The following is a 21,631-nucleotide window of genomic DNA, read 5'->3' on the forward strand; positions in this document are numbered from 1 at the left end:
TTCACACTAGGCTCTGCAGATGCAGGCTTTGAGACAACACCTTCCATAGATAGACATTTTCTGTCCTATCTTATCGGTGTCTTCTCATCTGGGCCTCTTCTAGAAGGAACTGGGATCCAGCACCGACTCCCCACCAATCAGGTTGAAGTTCTCCATTTTAGGGAAAAATAGCGGTTTCAAATTTCCCACCACAGCCCCATGCGTTCCACTGTGGAACGAAAACCGGAAGTGACATCTCTGGCCGAACACCGCATACTTCCGGTGCGTCCTGCAGGCGCGCCGGACGACAATCCACCGGCTACAGAAGGCCCCCAGCCCACCACCCACTCAGCTTTACCTGAAGGCGCAGCAGAGTGGAGAGGTCCTGCTCCGGAGGGAACGGGAGCTAACAGGGGAGGAAGGCCAGAGGTGCTCAATCCCTGCAGCCCTGCTCAGGTATGTTATTAGGGCACTGCTCGCCGGCCACAGCTACCCTAGGAACCTCTTCATCCCATAGGGACAGGAAAACACTGGGGATAGAATAGGGGAGTGGCTATTTAACCTCTTGTGTTTCCCATCCTTAATTAGGATGGGGAGGCAACCTCCAGGTGGTGCTGTCGTGGAGGGGATTGGAGAAAATAAAACGATATTCCTACAAAAAACAGGTGAGACTCACCCATTCAAGTCTATGGGTATGAGAAATAAATCAGATGCCAAGAGTTTGAGAAATCCCATGTAAACACTTTTAAAGCATTCAAATGTAGTTTCTAATTTTATCCAAAAAACAGACACAAATTACACGAGAACCCAGTTTAAGTAATGATCATTTATTTTCACTCATGTTACATGAGTAAAGACAAGTGGCATTAATATCCATAGGATTAATAGTCATATGGAGTATGCCAAGCAAGGTGCAGTAATAAAAACACAAAAATAGAACATCTGAACTTTCACACAAATTAAACTACACACAGTGGGAAGTGTAAAAATATTGCACATCTTAAGTGTTCAACATCTGGCCAAGCCAAAGATGTATTGCTTGTATCATGGAAGCTAGGTTACCTCCTATGATAGGATATTGCGGAAAAAGAGGGGTGTTGTAAAAAGCAGAACATGAGCTAGCCTCAGGAAGACAGAGCCAATAGTTTTAGGCAACGCTCAGACAGCCGTATTTCAAGATCCATATATGAAGCGGAATGCACGGACTGACCAAGGATCTCCAGACACAAACTCAATGCCCTCTATATGCCCATGAGGCTATAAGTTCAGGTCGGGAGACCCAAGGTCAGTCTGTACATTCAGCTTTGTAAATGGAATGTGAAATACAGCCTTCTGAACCTAGCCCTAGATGGTCACATTGGCACACAGATAAATCACTAAGTAGAAGTTATAGCAGATTGACTTAAGGATTTTCTGTTAAAAGGGAATCTGTCCCTTGGATTCATGCTGATCACCTGCAGTCAGGTACATTTTCCTCTGAAATCATCCAGTGTTTCAGAGAAAACAGTTTAAAGATCCAGCCAGGAGAGACTAGATGCCAAGTGTGTCTACATAGGGAGTAACTTGGCCAGTCAATGCAAGAGGGCAGCTCTGCATCAAACTCCCATGTGGACAGTTAAACAGTTTTCTCCAACACTGGCGGTTCATAGAATAGTGCAGCCAGGCTCCGATTCATGTTGCCTGCGGTTTGGGCAGCATAAATTAAGTGACAGCTTCCCTTCAAAGAGATAATCTGGATAGAAATTTTTCCCCAGCAAGTTCTCAAATTACTGTACTGATTAGCATTAAGTCAGAAGTAATGCAAATTATGCAGTTTACAATACTTTGTAAGACAAGCAAAGTAGGAAAAGTGAATGGATTAGGATAAAAGCGGAAACCATTACTTTAGATTACTCATCAGAAACAAGTTTGAAAGCCAAACCTAAAGTGACCCAGATTGAGTATGTATTATAGCCAAGGAAAACTAGTGGTGCATGCCATGCTTAGTGCATGGTTACCTTTTATATACCTGGTTAGCAGTTATACACCCAACCTAAAATAAGTTAATGATATGACAGTGGAAGTCAATAGCATCCTATCTTGCTAGATCACAATGCATGCGGCAGCAGTTTTCCTGCTAGTTGCTGTATACTCCATTTAGCTGCTCAATGTTGCACTTTTTGATTCTACAGGTAAAGCTTTATTGGGTAGAGTTCATAGGCTTCTCACATGTCAGGCTGTCACTGCCCTGAACAATCTGTATAGGTTGTCACCATGTTTCCTCGCCGCTGAGTGACCGTTCTGCAGTGCTTGCTCGATCCCTGGAATCTGCTGTCTGTTTTGACATTCTGCTGCTGAGAGTTACCAAAATTGTTAAATGTAAACATCTTTTCCATATCTTCAAACATGTCATTAAATAAACTGCCCCCAAAACCAAAGTCATCAAAATGGCGTCTGTGCCTATGTGAAGGATCTTGCTGACTTCTAAAATGGGCATTGTCAAAGTGTCTCTTTGATCTGGTGCTTTGGCTCTCTCCGAAAAATTCAAAGTCTTTGAACAGATCATCAAAATTAAAGTTGAAATGTTTGTGGAAATTCTTTTCATTGCCACCTCTTCCTCCAGTGGTGAAAGCATCATGGCCAAACTGGTCGTACTCCTTGCGTTTATTTTCATCAGATAGAATCTCATATGCTGTTAGAAAAAAGAAAAAAAAAAAGTTGGTTAAAAAAATATTACAATACATGTATGCTTATTGCAGTGAAAACTAAACTATATACAAAAAGGCATGACAGGATAACTCAGAAGAAGCTATTCTTTGGTTTTATAGCTGCCATTCACCTCAGCAGGTAAGGCCATTATTTGTAGTAAAAAACTAAAAACACAAATCAAATGCCTTGTTGTTAATCAATGCAAACTTAAAGTGGTCATACCCCGGTAAAATAAAAAAAAAAGCTTACACTCCCCTCCTGTGCTGGCGCCGTTCCAGCAGTGTCGGCACTGGCACTCCACGGGGCTCTCGTGCTATTGTGATACGCGACCTCAGCACCCAATCAGCGCTGGAGTCACTGTCCCTGCCTCTTGTCAAATTGAACATGAAGCAGAAGTCAGAACAGTCGCAGCCCAGACTTCCTCTTAATGTTGGCTTTGTCCGAATGCAGGGACAGGAATGCCAGTGCTGATTGGGCGCCGAAGTCACAACAACATGAGCCCTAGGACCACGAGTGCAGACACCGATGGAACCGCGCCGGCACGGGAAGTGAGTATAGGCTTTATTTTATCGAGGCAAAACATTTAGATCAAGAAGGGTGTGATGAAAGCTGGCCGGTGGGTGCAGCTCTCTGGCGCCCCCTTACCTCTCAGGTCAGTCAAGGTACTGCACCTAGAGAAAGTAGTGCCAGGTAGCTGCAACCAGCGCAGGGAACACGGTAGTGTGTTATCCCTTCAACGTCACTAAACCGTAACGTCACTACACAGCACAACTCGCTAGCGCCCTCTTAGCCTCAGGTCAGTCAAGGAACTGCACCTAGGATAAGCGGTCGCCAGGGAGACTGTCCTGTAACCTACTGGGTATCGGGGCCCTCTGTAGTGAGGGCGGTATATATATCTTCCTTGGCCGCGCCAGGAATATATATATCTGAACCTCCGACCGTCACTACCAGCCTTCCCCAATCCCCAGTTGGTATGCTGCCACCAGTCCCTATTTTAGATATACGCCCAGTCCGTGAATGGGCCTATATCGGGTCAGGAACCAACCCTGGGTAGCGTTTTTGGCTTGAGCCGAGCTCACACGGACGTGCGTTCGTTATGCAGAATAAAAGGCAGGCCCACAATTACTTGAGGTAATTGATTATAATAATACACTAGATACACGATATACAACTAAATATACACAGGTATAAGGTCAGGCTAAACTATACAACAATGGAATACAACACACAGAATCACCACAGCATATCAGTTACCGGTTTCTTGATTTTCTTGTGACGCAGGGAGAGGATTCTGCGGTCGCAGGCACGGTTCTTTGTTACAGGCTGAGGCCTACCACCGCATGGTCAAACTGCTCCTCCCCTTGGTGGCCTCAGCTGGTGCTCAGATGTTCAGCACCCCACTCTTGGGTCAAGACTGACTTGTCTCTTGTCTGTCCTGCTATCTTACCTGCCCCGTCCCGCCCACTGCTGGTGAGGTCAGCTGGCTCAGTCTCCACCCTCAGGTCTAACTTCGATCAGAAGCCCAAATTCTATGGAACCCAATAACTTCTTCTGGGATGGTCTCATGATACCCCCAGGGGTTCCCATGGATTCGGGCCGCCGTAACCGACCCTTTGATATCAATTATGATACCATACGGTCCTCAGGAATGGCTCCGCGCTATATCTTGGCTTCCAGAGCACGTACAAACGTCTACCGCGGAGGCTTGTGTGCGCAATGGCTCCGGGACGCCGTGATATTTTTTTATTGGCCCATCCCATGCAACATGCGTGTACTTTTCATGTTTCTATATCTTATGCCTCCATGCTTGTGACAGACAAAGAAACTAGTCCTATGGGACAAATGGTCAGGTACAGATAGACGAAGCACCCCCCCCTGCTGGCTGTGTTTCCTCTCGAAGTCTTTGAAGCTCCTAGCATTCAAGTGTTAAGTAGGCTTCTTATCTTACAGGAGCCTGGATGGGGGGAAACTATCTAGTTGACGTTTTAACAGAAGGTCCCAAGGGTGGGGGCTGCTGAAGTGTGGCCATCCCTGGATATGATTTATCATTACCAAGATGGCGGCTACAGGTTCATCACACCTCCCCCTATACGAGGGCGCGAGGGGGTAGCACATTCCTGTGTTCCCCCGTGCGTCCTTCTGCACCCTCCCCTTGCCGGGATAACCCGTCAGCGTTACCGTGGTCACGGCCTCTTCTGTGGCGAATGGAGAAGTGGTACTGCTGGAGAGCGAGGCTCCAGCGTAGCAACCTGCCATTCGACCCAGAGACCGTGTGTAACCAGCTGAGGGGGTTGTGGTCCGTCTCCACGGTGAAATGGCTCCCGTACAAGTAGGGCTGCAGACGCTGCAGGGCCCATACAATTGCCAGGCATTCTTTTTCCACCGTGGAGTAAGCCACCTCCCGGGGCAGTAGCTTCCTGCTCAGGTACAAGACAGGATGTTCCTGGCCTGTCGTGTTGACCTGACTTAGCACAGCACCGAGGCCAAAGTCACTGGCGTCGGTCTGTACCACAAACGGCCGGTCGAAGTCGGCAGCTTGCAGTACAGGGGAGCTACTTAGGGCGGCCTTGAGTGCCCCGAAAGCTGTCTCGCAGGCGACTGTCCAGTCGACTGCGACGGGCAGCTTCTTCTTGGTGAGGTCCGTCAGGGGCTTGGCCAGGGTGCTATAGTGTGGGACGAACCTCCTATAGTACCCGGCGGTCCCCAAGAAGGACATCACCTGCTTTTTGGTCCTAGGAGTGGGCCAGGATGCGATGGCATCCACTTTCCCCGGTTCTGGCTTCAGAACCCCCCCGCCTACCCGGTGACCCAGGTAGAGGACCTCACTCATGCCCAGCTGGCACTTTTCCGGCTTGATGGTCAAGCCTGCCCGGTGGATCCGACCGAGCACCTGCCGCAGGTGCTCTAGGTGATCCTCCCAAGTGGGACTGAAGACTGCAATATCGTCCAAGTACGCAGCCGCGTACCCTTCAAGTCCCTCAAGCAGCGTATTGACCATCCGCTGAAAAGTGGCAGGGGCATTCTTCATGCCGAATGGCATCACTGTGGACTCGTACAGTCCAAAAGGGGTGATAAAGGCAGAGCGTTCCCTTGCCGCGGGGGTCAGAGGAATCTGCCAGTACCCCCGGCTCAGATCCATGATGGTCAGGTACTTAGCCCCGGCCATCCGATCGAGCAGGTCATCGATGCGTGGTATGGGGAACGCATCGGTGGCCGTTACAGCGTTGAGCCCCCGGTAGTCCACGCAGAACCGTGTAGTTCGGTCCTTCTTTGGTACGAGGACTACAGGCGAGGCCCACGCGCTGCTGGATGCCTGGATCACCCCCAGCTTCAGCATCTCGTCTATCTCTTGGCGCATGTTTCCCTGCACCTCGAAAGAGACCCGATATGCTGAACGCCGGATCGGCGGGTGATCGCCAGTGTCCACGTCGTGGACAGCCATCTCAGTCCTTCCGGGCAGGCTGCTGAACAGCCCCCGGAAGGGGTGCAGGGTGGTCCCCAGCTGGGACCGTTGGTCCTCCGTGAGCTGGTGGCCAACCCCCACATCCTCGATGGACCCACCCGCCTTGGCTTGGGTGAGCAGATCCAGGAGGGTTTCTACCTCTCCTTCCTCGGGAAGGTTGCACACTGGGTGGGCAGTCGCTTCCCGCTCATGATGAGCCTTCATCATGTTCACGTGGAAGGCCTTCCTCCTTCCACGGGCGTGATCCAGGGTGACCAGATAGGTGACGGCATTGAGTTTCTGGTGCACGAAGTAGGGACCTTCCCAGGCTGCCTGAAGCTTGTTCTGTGGTACGGGGACCAGTACCCACACCTTTTGACCCACCTGGTAGGTCCTCTCACAAGCATTCTGGTCGTACCACCGCTTCTGGTCGGCCTGGGCCTGGGCCATATTGTCCTGCACCAGCTTGGCCAAGGCCATCATCCTGTCCCGGTGGCGCACGACATACTCGATGACCGACACCTCGGGGGTGGCCAAATCCCCTTCCCATGCTTCCTTCACCAGAGCCAGGGGGCCCCATACCCGTCGCCCGTACAGGAGCTCAAAGGGGGAGAACCCCGTTGAGGCCTGCGGAACCTCCCGGTAAGCAAATAGGAGGTGTGGGAGGTAACGCTCCCAGTCTCTCCCGTGGGAGTCGACCAACATCTTAAGCATCTGCTTTAAGGTGCCATTGAACCGCTCACACAGGCCATTAGTCTGTGGGTGATACGGGCTGGCCACCAGATGTTGCACCTGCATTTGCTTACAGAGGGACTCCATCAGCCGCGACATGAACTGGGTCCCTCGGTCGGTGAGCATTTCTTGGGGGAAACCCACTCTGGAGAAGATCTCCAGTAAGGCGGTAGCCACCTTGTCGGCCCGAATGGACGACAAAGCTACCGCTTCCGGGTACCGGGTGGCATAGTCCACTACCGTGAGTATGAAGCATTTCCCGGAGTGGCTGGGAGTGGACAGAGGTCCAATAAGATCCACAGCGACCCTCGAGAAAGGCTCTTCGATGATTGGCAGAGTTACCAGTGGGGCTTTGGGGCGCGGCCCCGCCTTCCCCACCCTCTGACAGGTGTCACACGAACGGCAGTAGGCACCCACCGCGGCTCCCATCCCAGGCCAGTAGAAATGCTGAGCTATCCTGGCCTTGGTTTTAGCGATCCCTAGGTGTCCGGCCATCGGAATCTCGTGTGCGATCCGCAACAATTCCGCCCTGAACGGATAGGGTACCACGAACTGTCGGTCCCTGGGCCACGCCTCCGGTGAACCCTGCTGGACCGTTACCCGGTACAGCCGTCCCTGGTCCCAGACCACACGCTCGCAGTCTGACTCCATGGGAGGCTGTGCCGCCTGTTCCTTGAGAGCTTTCAGGCTGTCGTCTGCTTCCAACGCAGCCTGAAATTCCTGACTTGATGTGGCCAGAATCGACGAAACTGCCACATCCTCCGTCAGCCCCTCCGGGCATGTCACCTGGCCGCTGTCTGACCCGGCAGACACTTGGTCAGAAGTGGGGAAGCCGTCGGACCTCTGCAAGGCTCCTTGGGCTCCGGCGCTCCCACTCCTGGTGACAGCGGCTATGACCGCTGTGACCGTGGGTAGTGCCTGCTTCCCCTCTGTTTCTGACCAAGCCGCCCGATCAGGCAGGCTTCCTAGGCCTTTGGACATCTCGGATGTGGGGAACTCCTGCCCTGGGGTCTTACCTGGCGGCTCCTCTCTTGGGACACCCCCACCTCCCATGGCCTGTTCCTCCCCCTGCAGTGGGCCTATACTCAGCAGCCTGGATACCCCTGGGAGCCCTACACTGCCGGTAGCTGCCCCCCTCTCCATCCCTGAGCTTCCCTCTACAGAATCCTGCCCGCCCCCTCCCTCACCGGAGGACAAGAGGTCACGGCACGCCGGCTGAGCACCTCTGCGGGCATCCCCACACTCCCCACCTGCTTTCACTAACCCTGTTTGTGTTGTGTCTGTGCAGGTGTTACCCTCAGGTTTCACTCCCTCCTCCTCAGCAGGACACACACTACATACAACATGGTTGGCATTAGCAGCAGACAAATCAATACACTCTTGGGGGGCCGAACTTGGGGGTTCAGAGGGTACATACTGCGATACTAGACGCCCCAAGTCGGTCCCTAATAAAACATTTGCGGGAATATTTGGCGTTACTCCCACCTCCCGCATCCCCCTTCCGGCACCCCAGTCCAAATACACCATGGCAACGGGAAGTGCCGGCTCCACGCCTCCAACCCCGGAGACGGAAAGAGTCTTTCCTGGTACCAAGTCCTGGGGGGACACCACCTCAGGCCGTACCAGTGTTCGTTCAGCGCCCGTGTCCCGCAGTCCCATGACCGCAGAACGGCCTATGGTGACGGGTTGGATGTTGTCCAGGGACCTACCACCACCCCCTCCCACACACAAAACATTGGGCGCTCTCTGGGACTGGGATGGGGTCTTTTGGCGCTGGGGACACTCAGCCCTAAAGTGTCCTGGTTTGTTGCATAGATGACGTCTTACGTCTGGTCCTTGCCTGGAGAGGGCAACAGGGGGATACACCCCTTGTGTTCTAGGGGCCGGGGAAACAGGGGCATGACTGGGCTTACCCCCTCTCCAGGTGCTGCTGGCAGACTTCTTCAGCTCAGGCGCCCTGTTATTGGCATACTCGTCTGCCAGGGCGGCTGTAGCAGAAGCCCCTGTTGGTTTTCGGTCACGGAGGAACTGTCGGAGGTCCTCTGGGCAGTTCCACAAGAACTGCTCCGTGACGAACAGTTCCTGGACCTCCTGGCGGGTAGTAAGCGCTAGACCCGAGGTCCAGTGCTCTGCGGCTCTCAACAGTGCCCGCATATGATCGGTCCAGGTGTCCTTGGGGCCACGCAGCAGGCTCCGGAACTTCTGGCGGTACGACTCGGGAGTGAGGTTGTACTGCCGGATCAGGGCCCGCTTGATGCAGTCGTAGTTCTGTACCTCCCCGGCAGGTAAGTCCCCCAAGGCATCCAGGGACTTACCCCTCAAACGGGGGGTCAGGTATCTGGCCCACTGATCCCGGGCCAGATGGTGCTGAAGACAGGTCCGTTCAAATGCCACCAGAAAGGAGTCCAGGTCCCCATCCTTCTCCAGTAGAGGGAAGTCCTCAGCTCGGACTTTGGACGACTTGGTCTCCTGATGGGTTGGTTGCTCTAGCGGAAGCCCCCGCTGGGCCAGGTCCAGTTGGTGCTGGCGCTCCGCAGCTCGCTCTGCACGCTCCGCAGCCTCCCGGCGCTCTGCAGCTTCACGCTCCGCAGCCTCCCGGCGCTCTGCAGCTTCGCGCTCCTCCTCCGCTGCCTTCTCTGATGCTGCCAGGAGGGTTTTGTAGACGGCATCGCCATGAGACTGGAGACTTGCCATAGCCGCTTGTAAAAGGGCTTGTGATCTGGACAGGCTGGGCTGGGTAGGTGGTGGGCAGCCCACTGCGGGACCGTATACTGGGGACTGGCTCCCTGAGGTGCCCGGGCTGGACTCCTCCTCGCCATGAGTAACAATGTCCTCCCCTCCTGCCACACGGACCGTAGCATTAGCCTCCTGCAGGGTCTTGCTCCTGGTGCCGTCTGCCATCTTGGTAACCGACACCGCTGCAACCCTGAGTTTGCACACACCTTGTTATACTTTTAGCCTGACCGTCTAACGTTGGGCTGACCTTAAGACTCCAGCAGTGGAAGTTACCACTGGCAGTCTTTAGTGCCTGGGAGTAGGGGTCCCACAACACTATTATTCTGCAATCCCACCGCTCTGCCACCAATGTGATGAAAGCCGGCCGGTGGGTGCAGCTCTCTGGCGCCCCCTTACCTCTCAGGTCAGTCAAGGTACTGCACCTAGAGAAAGTAGTGCCAGGTAGCTGCAACCAGCGCAGGGAACACGGTAGTGTGTTATCCCTTCAACGTCACTAAACCGTAACGTCACTACACAGCACAACTCGCTAGCGCCCTCTTAGCCTCAGGTCAGTCAAGGAACTGCACCTAGGATAAGCGGTCGCCAGGGAGACTGTCCTGTAACCTACTGGGTATCGGGGCCCTCTGTAGTGAGGGCGGTATATATATCTTCCTTGGCCGCGCCAGGAATATATATATCTGAACCTCCGACCGTCACTACCAGCCTTCCCCAATCCCCAGTTGGTATGCTGCCACCAGTCCCTATTTTAGATATACGCCCAGTCCGTGAATGGGCCTATATCGGGTCAGGAACCAACCCTGGGTAGCGTTTTTGGCTTGAGCCGAGCTCACACGGACGTGCGTTCGTTATGCAGAATAAAAGGCAGGCCCACAATTACTTGAGGTAATTGATTATAATAATACACTAGATACACGATATACAACTAAATATACACAGGTATAAGGTCAGGCTAAACTATACAACAATGGAATACAACACACAGAATCACCACAGCATATCAGTTACCGGTTTCTTGATTTTCTTGTGACGCAGGGAGAGGATTCTGCGGTCGCAGGCACGGTTCTTTGTTACAGGCTGAGGCCTACCACCGCATGGTCAAACTGCTCCTCCCCTTGGTGGCCTCAGCTGGTGCTCAGATGTTCAGCACCCCACTCTTGGGTCAAGACTGACTTGTCTCTTGTCTGTCCTGCTATCTTACCTGCCCCGTCCCGCCCACTGCTGGTGAGGTCAGCTGGCTCAGTCTCCACCCTCAGGTCTAACTTCGATCAGAAGCCCAAATTCTATGGAACCCAATAACTTCTTCTGGGATGGTCTCATGATACCCCCAGGGGTTCCCATGGATTCGGGCCGCCGTAACCGACCCTTTGATATCAATTATGATACCATACGGTCCTCAGGAATGGCTCCGCGCTATATCTTGGCTTCCAGAGCACGTACAAACGTCTACCGCGGAGGCTTGTGTGCGCAATGGCTCCGGGACGCCGTGATATTTTTTTATTGGCCCATCCCATGCAACATGCGTGTACTTTTCATGTTTCTATATCTTATGCCTCCATGCTTGTGACAGACAAAGAAACTAGTCCTATGGGACAAATGGTCAGGTACAGATAGACGAAGCACCCCCCCCTGCTGGCTGTGTTTCCTCTCGAAGTCTTTGAAGCTCCTAGCATTCAAGTGTTAAGTAGGCTTCTTATCTTACAGGAGCCTGGATGGGGGGAAACTATCTAGTTGACGTTTTAACAGAAGGTCCCAAGGGTGGGGGCTGCTGAAGTGTGGCCATCCCTGGATATGATTTATCATTACCAAGATGGCGGCTACAGGTTCATCACAAAGGGGTTGTCCAAGTAGTGGACAACCCCTTTAAGACCCCCATACACAGACTAACGTTGGCTGACACGCTAGTATTTGGGAGTGCCAGCCGACTAATAATCAGGAGACATGTTGATTGCACATGTCCAATTTTGGAATGTTGATCGTATTGGTTTTTCCAGAGATAAGTCAGCATGCTTTCTCATAGGGCACACATGAGTGCTTGTTCAGCCAACAGCCATCTAGTCTAAAGTAGACTATACAATCTTAAAATGTGCCAAGTTTACCATAGTTGTTCAGGCAGTTTGATAAACCTGGTGCATGTTTGAGGCTGTGTGCCTGCGATGCAGAAATGCTGCATATTTTTTATGCTTCTCCCTGGCAGGAAACTCAGGCGGATTTTGCATGCGTTTTTCTTGCCAGGTAGAAGCGTTTGTCAAGCGTCTTTGCATGCATTTCTGCATGCGGGTTATCAAGCGCTTTTCCAAGCGATTTTAGCATCACATGGAAAAGTGCTTGACAACTTGTTCACACTATAAATCCATGCAACCGGCATGGATTTATAGTAGTGTGACCAAGTTATATAATAAAAAAAAAAAAAAAGTGAATAAGAATGGTAAAAAATAAAGATTATACTTACCTTCTGGTGTCCTCCTGATGTTATCTCCGCTGCGTCCGGTCTCTTGCATTGCTCGCGCTGTTGTGAAGGACCTGCGGTGACATCATTCAGTCATGTGTCAGGTCACATGACTCAATGACATCATGGCAGGTCCTTCACAACAGCGTGAGCAATGCAAGAGACCAGACCAGACAAAACACCGGGAGGACATCAGAAGGCAAGTATAATCTTTATTTTTTATTTTACTTTTTTTTTTTTTTAAAAAACCTATCATTAGGGGGATCCCTTCACATACACTTCTTTTCTTTCAGTCATAGGGGTGGCAACTTTTATCTTTTCAGTCATGGACTTTTTAAATTGGGCACGCTCACAGCATTGTATTTGATTGCCATGACGTCAGGTCAGTCACAGCAACCACGTAGCATATCCTGGGCATGCGCACTGACTCTGGGTGTACAGCCCCAGCTTCATGTCAGATACATGCATACTCCGGAGCTGTTCGGAGTCTGCCGCTACATGACGTGTGAGCACGCACTCTATGCGCATCACTGTTACTTCTCCACAATGTGCTCGTGCGCATCTGACATGAAGCTGGGGCTGTACACTCAGTCAGTGTTTATCCCTTGGGGGGGGCGGATGGGCAGTGCACAAGCGCGGGATGTACTACGTGGCTGCCGTGACGTCCGGCCAGTCACTGCAATCAAATGCAATGCTGTGGGCTGTGCCTAATTTAAGTCTGTCACTGAAAAAGATAGTCGCCACCCCTATGACTAAACAAAAAAAAAAAAATACTGGGATCTTTTCTTTGGCAAAAAATTGTTAGTGATGCACATTCCATCACTACCAACACACTGGCTAAAAACGAGGTGACACGTTCCCTTTAGGCTGCGTGCCCACGAAGCATTTTCCAAGCGTTTATGCTGCAAAATTTACGCAGCATAAACGCTTGGTAATCTGCCCCCTCCCATGGTCCCCAATGACGAGCCGCAATGTCAATGCCCATGCTGCGGATTTTTCCGCGGCATGTCCATTAATTTTGTGGACATCCATTGACTTGCATTGGACCGCATCACTACATGTGAATAAGCGGATATCACACAGTTCAATGTGCGGATGGTACCCAGGTCTGGAGGAGAGTAGACTCTCATCCAGACCTGGTTACCATAGAAACTGTAAAAAAAAAAAAAAAAAAATATAAAAAAAAAAATAAAGATTATACTTGCCTTCAGATGTCCTCCCGGTGTTTTGTCTGGTCTGGTCTCTTGCATTGCTCACGCTGTTGTGAAGGACCTGCCATGATGTCATTGAGTCATGTGACCTGACACATGACTGAATGATGTCACCGCAGGTCCTTCACAACAGCGCGAGCAATGCAAGAGACCGGACGCAGCGGAGATAACATCAGGAGGACACCAGAAGGTAAGTATAATCTTTATTTTTTACCATTCTTATTCACTTTTTTTTTTTTTTTAAAACCTACTTTAATACTGGGAGCTTTTCTTTGCATCACTAACACTGGGGCCAGTAGAATCGCTAAAAATGGGTTGACAGTGTAAAGTTCTAGGGAACCAATCTTATTAGTTGGCTTACTTTGTGCCAGAAAACTGCTCCCAAATTTTGGTGCATTTAGTTTTGGCACGAATCCCTTAACAATTTTGAGCGAGAGATTGTGAGTCTTGCTGTACAAGGCATTAAGACAAATATGGAGAGAGTCATATCAGAAAGGGTATTGGAGCGTTTAGCTTGCTAAACATGCCACGCTAAGTTCATAGTTATATCTAGTATTCAGTAACAAAGACAAGAAGATTCCCATATACCCCTTTGACAGCCATCTCTCCAAACTCCCTCGTATACATGAACACTCCCACCAAGGTTTCAAGTGTTCTCAATGGAGAAAGCAGAGTTAGGCTCTCATTGGCATATTGAAAGAATCAGGAGTTCGTATTCAAGCTGTGCAATCTTCATTTCCCCAACAATCAGTCATGGAAGACTTGAGAGATACCCCATACACCGATGCGAGAATGGTCCAATAAAATAAGCAGTTTGCCTGCCTTGCCATGTCTACAGATATGAACAAAGTCTTTTTTGATGTACTGGGCACTTTAATTTCCCAATTTCTTAGACTGGCGGATCCCATTAGGCAGTATGAAATCTCAGGAATAAAAAGGATACACTAAAATGCCACACATTCTAGACATCACTGAATCTTTATTACATAGTGTAATGCGTTGAGAATAAGATAAAAGTGATCAATGTAGAGCAAAAAAGTTAATATCCCATGGAGATCTGGATTTGATATTCAAAATCAAAGTGGAAAATCAAATTACAGGCCGATCCAACTTCAGAGGAAATGCTCAGTAGTGTGTGTTGCCTCCGTGTGCCTTATGACCTCCCTACAACGCCTGGGCATGCTCCTTAAGATGTGGCGGATGTTCTCCTCAGGAATCTCCTCCCAGACCTAGCTTAAAAGCATCAGTCAACCTGCAGAACCACTCCTTTATAGGGGGTATCTTGCTAATTGCCTATCATTTCTACCAGTTGTCTGCTCTATTTGCACAACAGCAGGAGAAATTGATTCACAATCAGTGTTGCTTTATAACAAATAGGTTGATTTCACACAAGTGTGATTGACTTTGAGTTGCATTGTGTTTGTATTCCCTTTATTTTTTAGAGTAGCGTATATATGCTCTATCACGTACATCAAACTTAGATTTCCACTTTTGTCTATTTGTATATCACTGTAATTTTTGGATTGATCATTCCCCTCTGTAGCAAATTTTAGTTTAATTTTCTTTTATTTACACAGCCATAACAGACAAATTTTTTTTGTTGTGGTTTGTATTTTGGGAGGGGGTGGAGAAGAGACCAGATGTATTTTTGAATGACACAATTAATTTTACCATATAGAGTAAAGTGAAATGGCAAAAAAAAAAAAAAAAACCATGCAATTCAGCTATAGTTTTTCATTTTAGATGTTTAGTGACCATAAAAAGTGATCTTGAAACATTCCCCAGGTCAACACGATTACAAAAAACAAACAACTTTTTTACAGTTTATGGCTAAAAAAAAAAAACAAAAAAAAGGGGTGTTTTGACATTTACCAAGTGGCTGAATTTTATATATTTTGGTAGAACATACTTTCCTGGACGCAGCGATAAATATGTATTTTTCATGATTGTTAACTGGGGCGACTAGAATTTTTTATTTTAAAAAAAACTTATTACTTTGCTAGGGGACTTGAACCTGCAATAGTTAGATCATTTGTACTATATACAGCTATAATGTATTAATGCTGTATATAGGATTTTTTCCCCTCCCACCATCTATAGTATGACAGGCACAGGGACATCCAGCTAGCTCTCAGCTGTCATAGAAAGCTCATGTCCAGGACAGATTGCAGCGCTTAATGCTAGTGATTAACAGCAGCATTTGAAAGACAGATGACAGCTATATAATAAAGCCGGCATTTGCCCTGTGTGGAGCGAGTTCTGATCCTGAGCCAACTTTAAAGTCCCCGACACTCCATGCTGTAATGAAATCATAGAGTAAGAAAGGGTTAATGTTTGCATGCTACACATGCTGTTAAAACATTATTTGAGCATATATATTTGAAGGTCATGTTTACCAGATTTATATTAGGACTACTTTTTGGTTTGTCATATTTTAAATATACAGAACTTACCTAAAGTGTTTGGGGATCTTAATAAAGACACTTCATTCTATTTTACATTGAGCTAGTCTGCTCAGGTTACCAAAACAGGATAAAAACACATTTAAAAATGGTCTGCGCTGCAATGCAATCTCGCATCCAAACTGGAATTGCCCATGTGGTAGTTTGCACTCACACTCCCCTTTCCACTTCCATCAGTTCAGCCCCTTTTCGGGTCAGCCACCTGGAGCTCTGTTTTCTCCTCACCAACTGACTCTTTGTCCTGTCCATATCCTTGGTTTCCACTTTGTTGCTTCAAGCAATCCTTGTCTGTCTGTCTGTCCCCCATTCTTCATTCAATTGCTGACATGGCGCTATGTATTAGTCCTCCCTTTCAGGTTTTATATGTTGTCCTTCCAGGTTCTAATCCTGCTTCCTTCATTGTTTTTATTCATTCTTAAATCACCTTTGACAATTTTACATTACTGGTATTTCTAATGCCCAGTTTGCTATAGTAACATACTTTTTGCTTATGTGTCCCATCAACTCTTTCTGGTAGTATTTATTGTACTTGCACACACTTTCCCCCTCCTCTTCCTCATTCTGTCTTCTAGGCCTCCTTTTGAATTTGAACCTCAACCCCCTCAGTGGGTGGTACCCTGGGCTTTTTGACACCCATTTTGGACTATAAATATCTTTATGTACCAGTATGTGTGTATAAAAAAAAATAAAAAAAAAAAAAAAAAAAAAGTTACTTGATGAAGATGCCAGTACAACATTGAAGCGCGTAGTTGATATTAAAGAACATTGCCACAAGAGACTTTAAACCAGCGCAGATTTAGGCTGTGTGCCCACTATGCGTTTAAGAGTTTCCGCAGCATCAATTCCGCTGCTTAAACGCTTGGTAGAAGGTCTGCCATGTCCCCCAATGATAATCCGCATGTGCTTTGCACATGCTGCGGAAATTTCCGCTGCGGATTATCATTGCGGAAAAATCCGCAGAACTAACAATTATTTTGCAGAATCACGGCGCTTCCGCCACCATTGACCTGCATTGAATCGCATAATATCCGCATCACTACATGTGTACATGCGGATATTAAGCGATTCAATGTGCGGATGGTACCCGGGTTTAGAGAAGAGGAAACTCTCCTCCAGACCCGGGTACCATAGTATTATATAAATCCATGCCGGTTGCATGGATTTATATAGTGTGACCAAGTTGTCAAGCACTCTTAGTGAAGCTAAAATCGCTTGGAAAGCGCTAGACAACCTGCATGCAGAAATGTATGTGAAGAACGCTTCACTTCCACTTGTCCCTGGCAGGAAAAAGCATGTACAATCCGCAGACGTTTTTTCTGCCAGGGAGATGCAGAAACGCTCAGGAAAAATCCAGAGCATTTCTGCATCGTGGGCACATAGCCTTAAGCTTGTTTTTATCCAGTTTTGGCAATTCCCATCGGACGGATCTTTCCCCCAGCCACGGGGCAGTGTCAGCAGGCCATCTAAACCTTTATAGCGGTTGTGCCTTCACACAGCCACCGAGTATTTTTACTGTCACCTATATTAGGGTTTTGCCCCATTGTGCACTTCTCCCCTCACAGTCACTGTTTAGTCTGTTTGTTCATGTTGACACTACTACAAAAATTATACTTTCAAATGGGACCAAGAGAATATAATGAGACTGTTTCCCTTAAATCTCCACATGGTATGCTTCTAGAATCTCAGTGTTGCCAACTACAACCTGTCAGGGAGGAATCCAGCTTCACAGGATAAAACTTGCCTTTATTAGTGAATGAAGCAAAACCATTTGGAAATTGAGCAGTGTTTTCCCTTATCTGCTTATTAACTACAACCTGTGCAGTAAAGTGAAAGGCTCAGACATGCTTCAGTAAGGATCGCTTTATACAGCATCAGGCTACTGCATGTTAGTACCCATACTGCAGCTGCAACTTTTGCTCTTAAAATTGGTTCACTAAAACTAACAGCCCTTTCATGATCCTCAATTGGTTCAGTAAGGAGAAAAATCTGGATCATCGGAATTTAATGTAAACCTGAAAATGCAGCAACATTAACGTTACATGAAACCATCCTTAGAGGTCCCATTCTTCTCTTGTGCAGGTAAAATATTATACACTGCCAAAGAACAGTCAAGAATACCTAAAGGAAAAAAAAAGTACATTGCCTGGATATTACAGGTGCTTACCTTCAGCTATTTCTCTAAACTTTGCTTCAGCATCAGGACTTTTATTTTTATCAGGATGATACTTCATGGCAAGTTTGTGGAAAGCCTTTTTGATCTGTCGCTCTGAGGCATTTTTAGGAATCCCCAAGATGTCATAATAAGTCTTTTTTGCCAATATGACTTCAGATATTAATAATATACAAACTGCAAATGTGAGCACAGACTGAGCTGAAGCCATCGCCGAAGATCCTGGAAGACAAACAAGTCTTGTTAGGTGTGAGGACGATTGCATCAGATCTATTGTGGGCCCCGAGGCTGTACAAGGTGTAGCATGAGTAAGCTTAGAGGGGATTGCAGAAACCAGGCAGTTCTTACCATTTTATGTACATATACAGCGGCATTATTTACCGTTCCATTTAATGTTACTTGTGTATAAATGTGGGCACTGACAGTCCAACGCTTGAAAGGAACAAACCATAAAAGCTAATAAAGCATACAAGAATGAAAACTAAAATTAGGACGACACCGGCAGTGATGACAATAATGCCAAGACTGATGAAAGAAAGCCAATAAAATACATTGAAACTGAAAAAAAAAAATTCCAGGTAATTTTTCAACAATGCTATGGTATCATTTTATTTAGCTTCCTATGACCTACATGCCCATATAGATGGCTTAGGAAGGTGGATCATACTGATGGATTCCTTTTAAATTGTATTACGCTGGAGCTGAACTTGCCTCTGGCTACCCCTATACTTGATGGTCTCCATGTATTACTTTTGAAATTGTAATTCAACCTTAAAGGGATTGTCCGATCTTAAACTACAAGTCTGCAGTAACTATCTGAATGCAGACTTGTGAATCTTCACTTTGTGCACACCCAGCACTGGTCATGTGACCACAAGGATACGATAAGCATACTCCCGGCCACATTCCAGACTTGCTCAATACACTTGCATTGAAGAATGCAGGGCTGTGGAGTCTGTAAGCCAAACCTCTGACTTCAACATTTCCCCCACTCCACAGCACGGCCTCACTACTGAGCATGCACATAAAGTGCAGCACAGATTCAGCTCAACTAAAAGCTGAGATCCTTAGATCTGGAATAAAATAGACATTTAGGGCACATTTCATAAGGGTATGTGCCCACGATGAGGAGCCGCTGCAGCCCGGACACTGCAAGATAGCGGGACCACTTCTGCCCCAATTATGCAAAGGAGCGGACGTGGGTTTTTTTTTTACCCACATGCGGAATTTCCTCATTGATGCAAGTCCATATGCAGACCCGCAAGAGAAACGGACATGCTACAATCCTGAAAAATGCACAGTATGTCAGTTTCCACGGGTGATCCGCAGGTGCACAGAGACGCATAGTGGACATGGGAGTCCTAGAAATCCCCTCCACTATGCTGTAATATCTGGCCACTGTGGGGTTGAAGCTGCATAAACACATGTCAAACCTGCAGCATTTCCTGACCGTGGGCACATAACCCAACTTTCCTAAATTCTTATGAAAAAGTTTACAGCACATACTGCATTGAACTACTATACACTATTTATTATATATTTTAAGAGTCTGTCCATTTAATACAGACACCACCAAAATGGACATAGACTCCACACCCTGGAAGAAAGGCCGTACCCATCTAGTCGGAATGTAGCTGGGAGTATGCATATTGCTTACTTGCGGTAACATGACCACCGTTCCCAGCATCAGCAAGTCTTCACAGCGTATGCGATGTGAGCATTCACAAGTCTGCAGTCACAGAGTTGATGTTTAAGATTGGACAAACCCTTTAAATAAAGATTATTTTTAGGCATATAAAAAGGCTTTTACTTTTTTTTAAATAAAGGGATAACATCCACAGGTTTTTCTGGGCAGTACAGCACCTGTTTCCCATATTAAGAGCCCCTGGCACATCTTTCTGTGACCAGTCTGAAGATTAACACCTTTACAATGGCGCCAAGTTACCAGCCACAAGGAAGACTCCGAGCTTGGAGTGACAGGAGGGCTGTGTGCGGCCAGAACTGCACACTACAAGCCACATTACTAACTGAGCAGGGTGAAAGTCTGCAGTCAGAATACCATCATCCAATAGGGGAAAGTGTACCAGCTTCCAATCACTGACTACCAAGTTCCTGAACCACAGCCAAGTTAAAGAATCACTCCTCCCATGAAAGTTTTATGCTCTAAATATATTGCAATCATTATACAGCACTATGTACTTACAATTACTCATTTTGCCCTTCTACCCAGTTAATTCTTCTCTTTTCCCCATTATAAGCTCAATATAGAAACAGAAGTCTATTTCCATGCATGAGTCATCATTGCAAAGGCCGAGGCAAGGGGAGGAGCAGAGCAACTAGGTCAGGAGTTGGAAGGTGGTGGTGTGGACTTGTGCAGAGGAAAGGGGAAAAAAAAAAAGACTTCCTGTTTCTACACATAGCTTAGTAGGATTCACTAGTCAGCTTTTCATCAGGTGATGTCATAGACCTAATGGAAAACAGATTAACTGGGAAGAAAGGCAAAATTAGCAATTTTAAGTGCACAGTGCTATGTAATAACGTAAAACTGACGGTAGTGCTTCTTTAAGAACAGTTGCCACATCCTTTCCACAGCCAAATAGAAAGTCACCAGAGACATAAGCTGCCTTCACATCCGTGTTATTACCGGATTTCTTACAATGGGGATCCTCATATGTGACAGGTGAGCAGACCCTTAATGAAGAAGCTTACAGATATTGGCAGCCCTCAGCAGACCCTGGAAGACCTGCCCCACAGCACAGAGCACAGGATGGCTCCCTTTACCCTGGAAGACCTGCCCCACAGCACAGAGCACAGGATGGCTCCCTTTACCCTGGAAGACCTGCCCCACAGCACAGAGCACAGGATGGCTCCCTTTACCCTGGAAGACCTGCCCCACAGCACAGAGCACAGGATGGCTCCCTTTACCCTGGAAGACCTGCCCCACAGCACAGGATGGATCCCTTTACCCTGGAAGACCTGCCCCACAGCACAGAGCACAGGATGGATCCCTTACTGGCTGCGCTCTAATCAGAAGCTTAGACTGGGGCCACCAGGAGCGGACACAATCTCAATAGTAGGAGATTTCAATCAATAAATTATTTCAATTTTCACTATAAACACATTTTCTTGCTCAACATCTTTAATAATTCAAAGACTTAAGCCAAGTTCACATGAGCAGACTTCACAGTCCATAATGTATGCGGCTGTAAGGCCATGGACAGTCAGGCCAGGACTTGTATGGATGATGAAACACACCCGTGTGACCACCCGAAAGCATAAGCCAAAACTGTCATAGAAATGGGCACCTCAGGCAGGGGGCGCTCTATCCCCCCAACCCCACATGTGGGTCACCCCATAGCAGTGTACAGGGGCCGAGCACTGAGGGAGCCTCTCCCGTGGACATAACTGTGGATGCTGGTGTCATCTCCACGCCGTAACAAGTATATGTGACTACCCTTACAGTGACACTTTACGGCCGGTAACCCGTTATTCGCAGCGGGTGTGCCTGCACTAAAGAGGGAGCAATTGTTATGTATCAGCTCCATAATGTTTCCCGACCCCAGGGAATCCTCGTCACCCCACAAAGGTCCCTCCGCGCACAGAGCTACTTACCAGCCTTCCGCCGACAACCAGTCGCTAGCAGCACTGACTTATCAGCGCCGACCCGAGCCACACCTCCGTTAGAGCTCTGCTACACGACACGCTTTACTATTGGCTAGAACCACTCACGTGATTTTTAAGCGCACGTGGAAGGCTGTTGTCTTA

At 48.0% G+C, this 21,631-nt stretch overlaps 1 protein-coding gene across 1 annotated transcript; it reads right to left on the reverse strand.

Annotated features, from left to right (window-relative positions):
• Positions 1-790: 790 nt before the first annotated feature.
• DNAJB9 (DnaJ heat shock protein family (Hsp40) member B9) lies at positions 791-21,623 on the reverse strand. Its single transcript, XM_073651983.1, has 3 exons — positions 21,479-21,623; positions 17,861-18,088; positions 791-2,650 (listed from the first exon to the last, which is right to left on the reverse strand). The coding sequence occupies exons 2-3, from the start codon at positions 18,075-18,077 to the stop codon at positions 2,199-2,201; spliced, it is 669 nt and encodes a 222-aa protein (XP_073508084.1). The 5' UTR covers positions 18,078-18,088; positions 21,479-21,623; the 3' UTR covers positions 791-2,198.
• Between the last annotated feature and the right edge of the window lie 8 nt (positions 21,624-21,631).

This window comes from Phyllobates terribilis, unplaced genomic scaffold (genome assembly GCF_046119375.1).
Source record: "Phyllobates terribilis strain yellow unplaced genomic scaffold, ASM4611937v1 Scaffold_11__3_contigs__length_659146591, whole genome shotgun sequence".
NCBI lineage: Eukaryota > Metazoa > Chordata > Amphibia > Anura > Dendrobatidae > Phyllobates > Phyllobates terribilis.

Excerpts from the sequence above, each read along its gene's own strand:
- DNAJB9 (XM_073651983.1), bottom strand. The coding sequence starts at position 18,077 with ATGGCTTCAGCTCAGTCTGTGCTCACATTTGCAGTTTGTATATTATTA. Across the intron at positions 2,651-17,860 it reads GTTTAGAGAAATAGCTGAAG|CATATGAGATTCTATCTGAT; the intron begins GTAAGCACCTGT and ends TTTTTCTAACAG.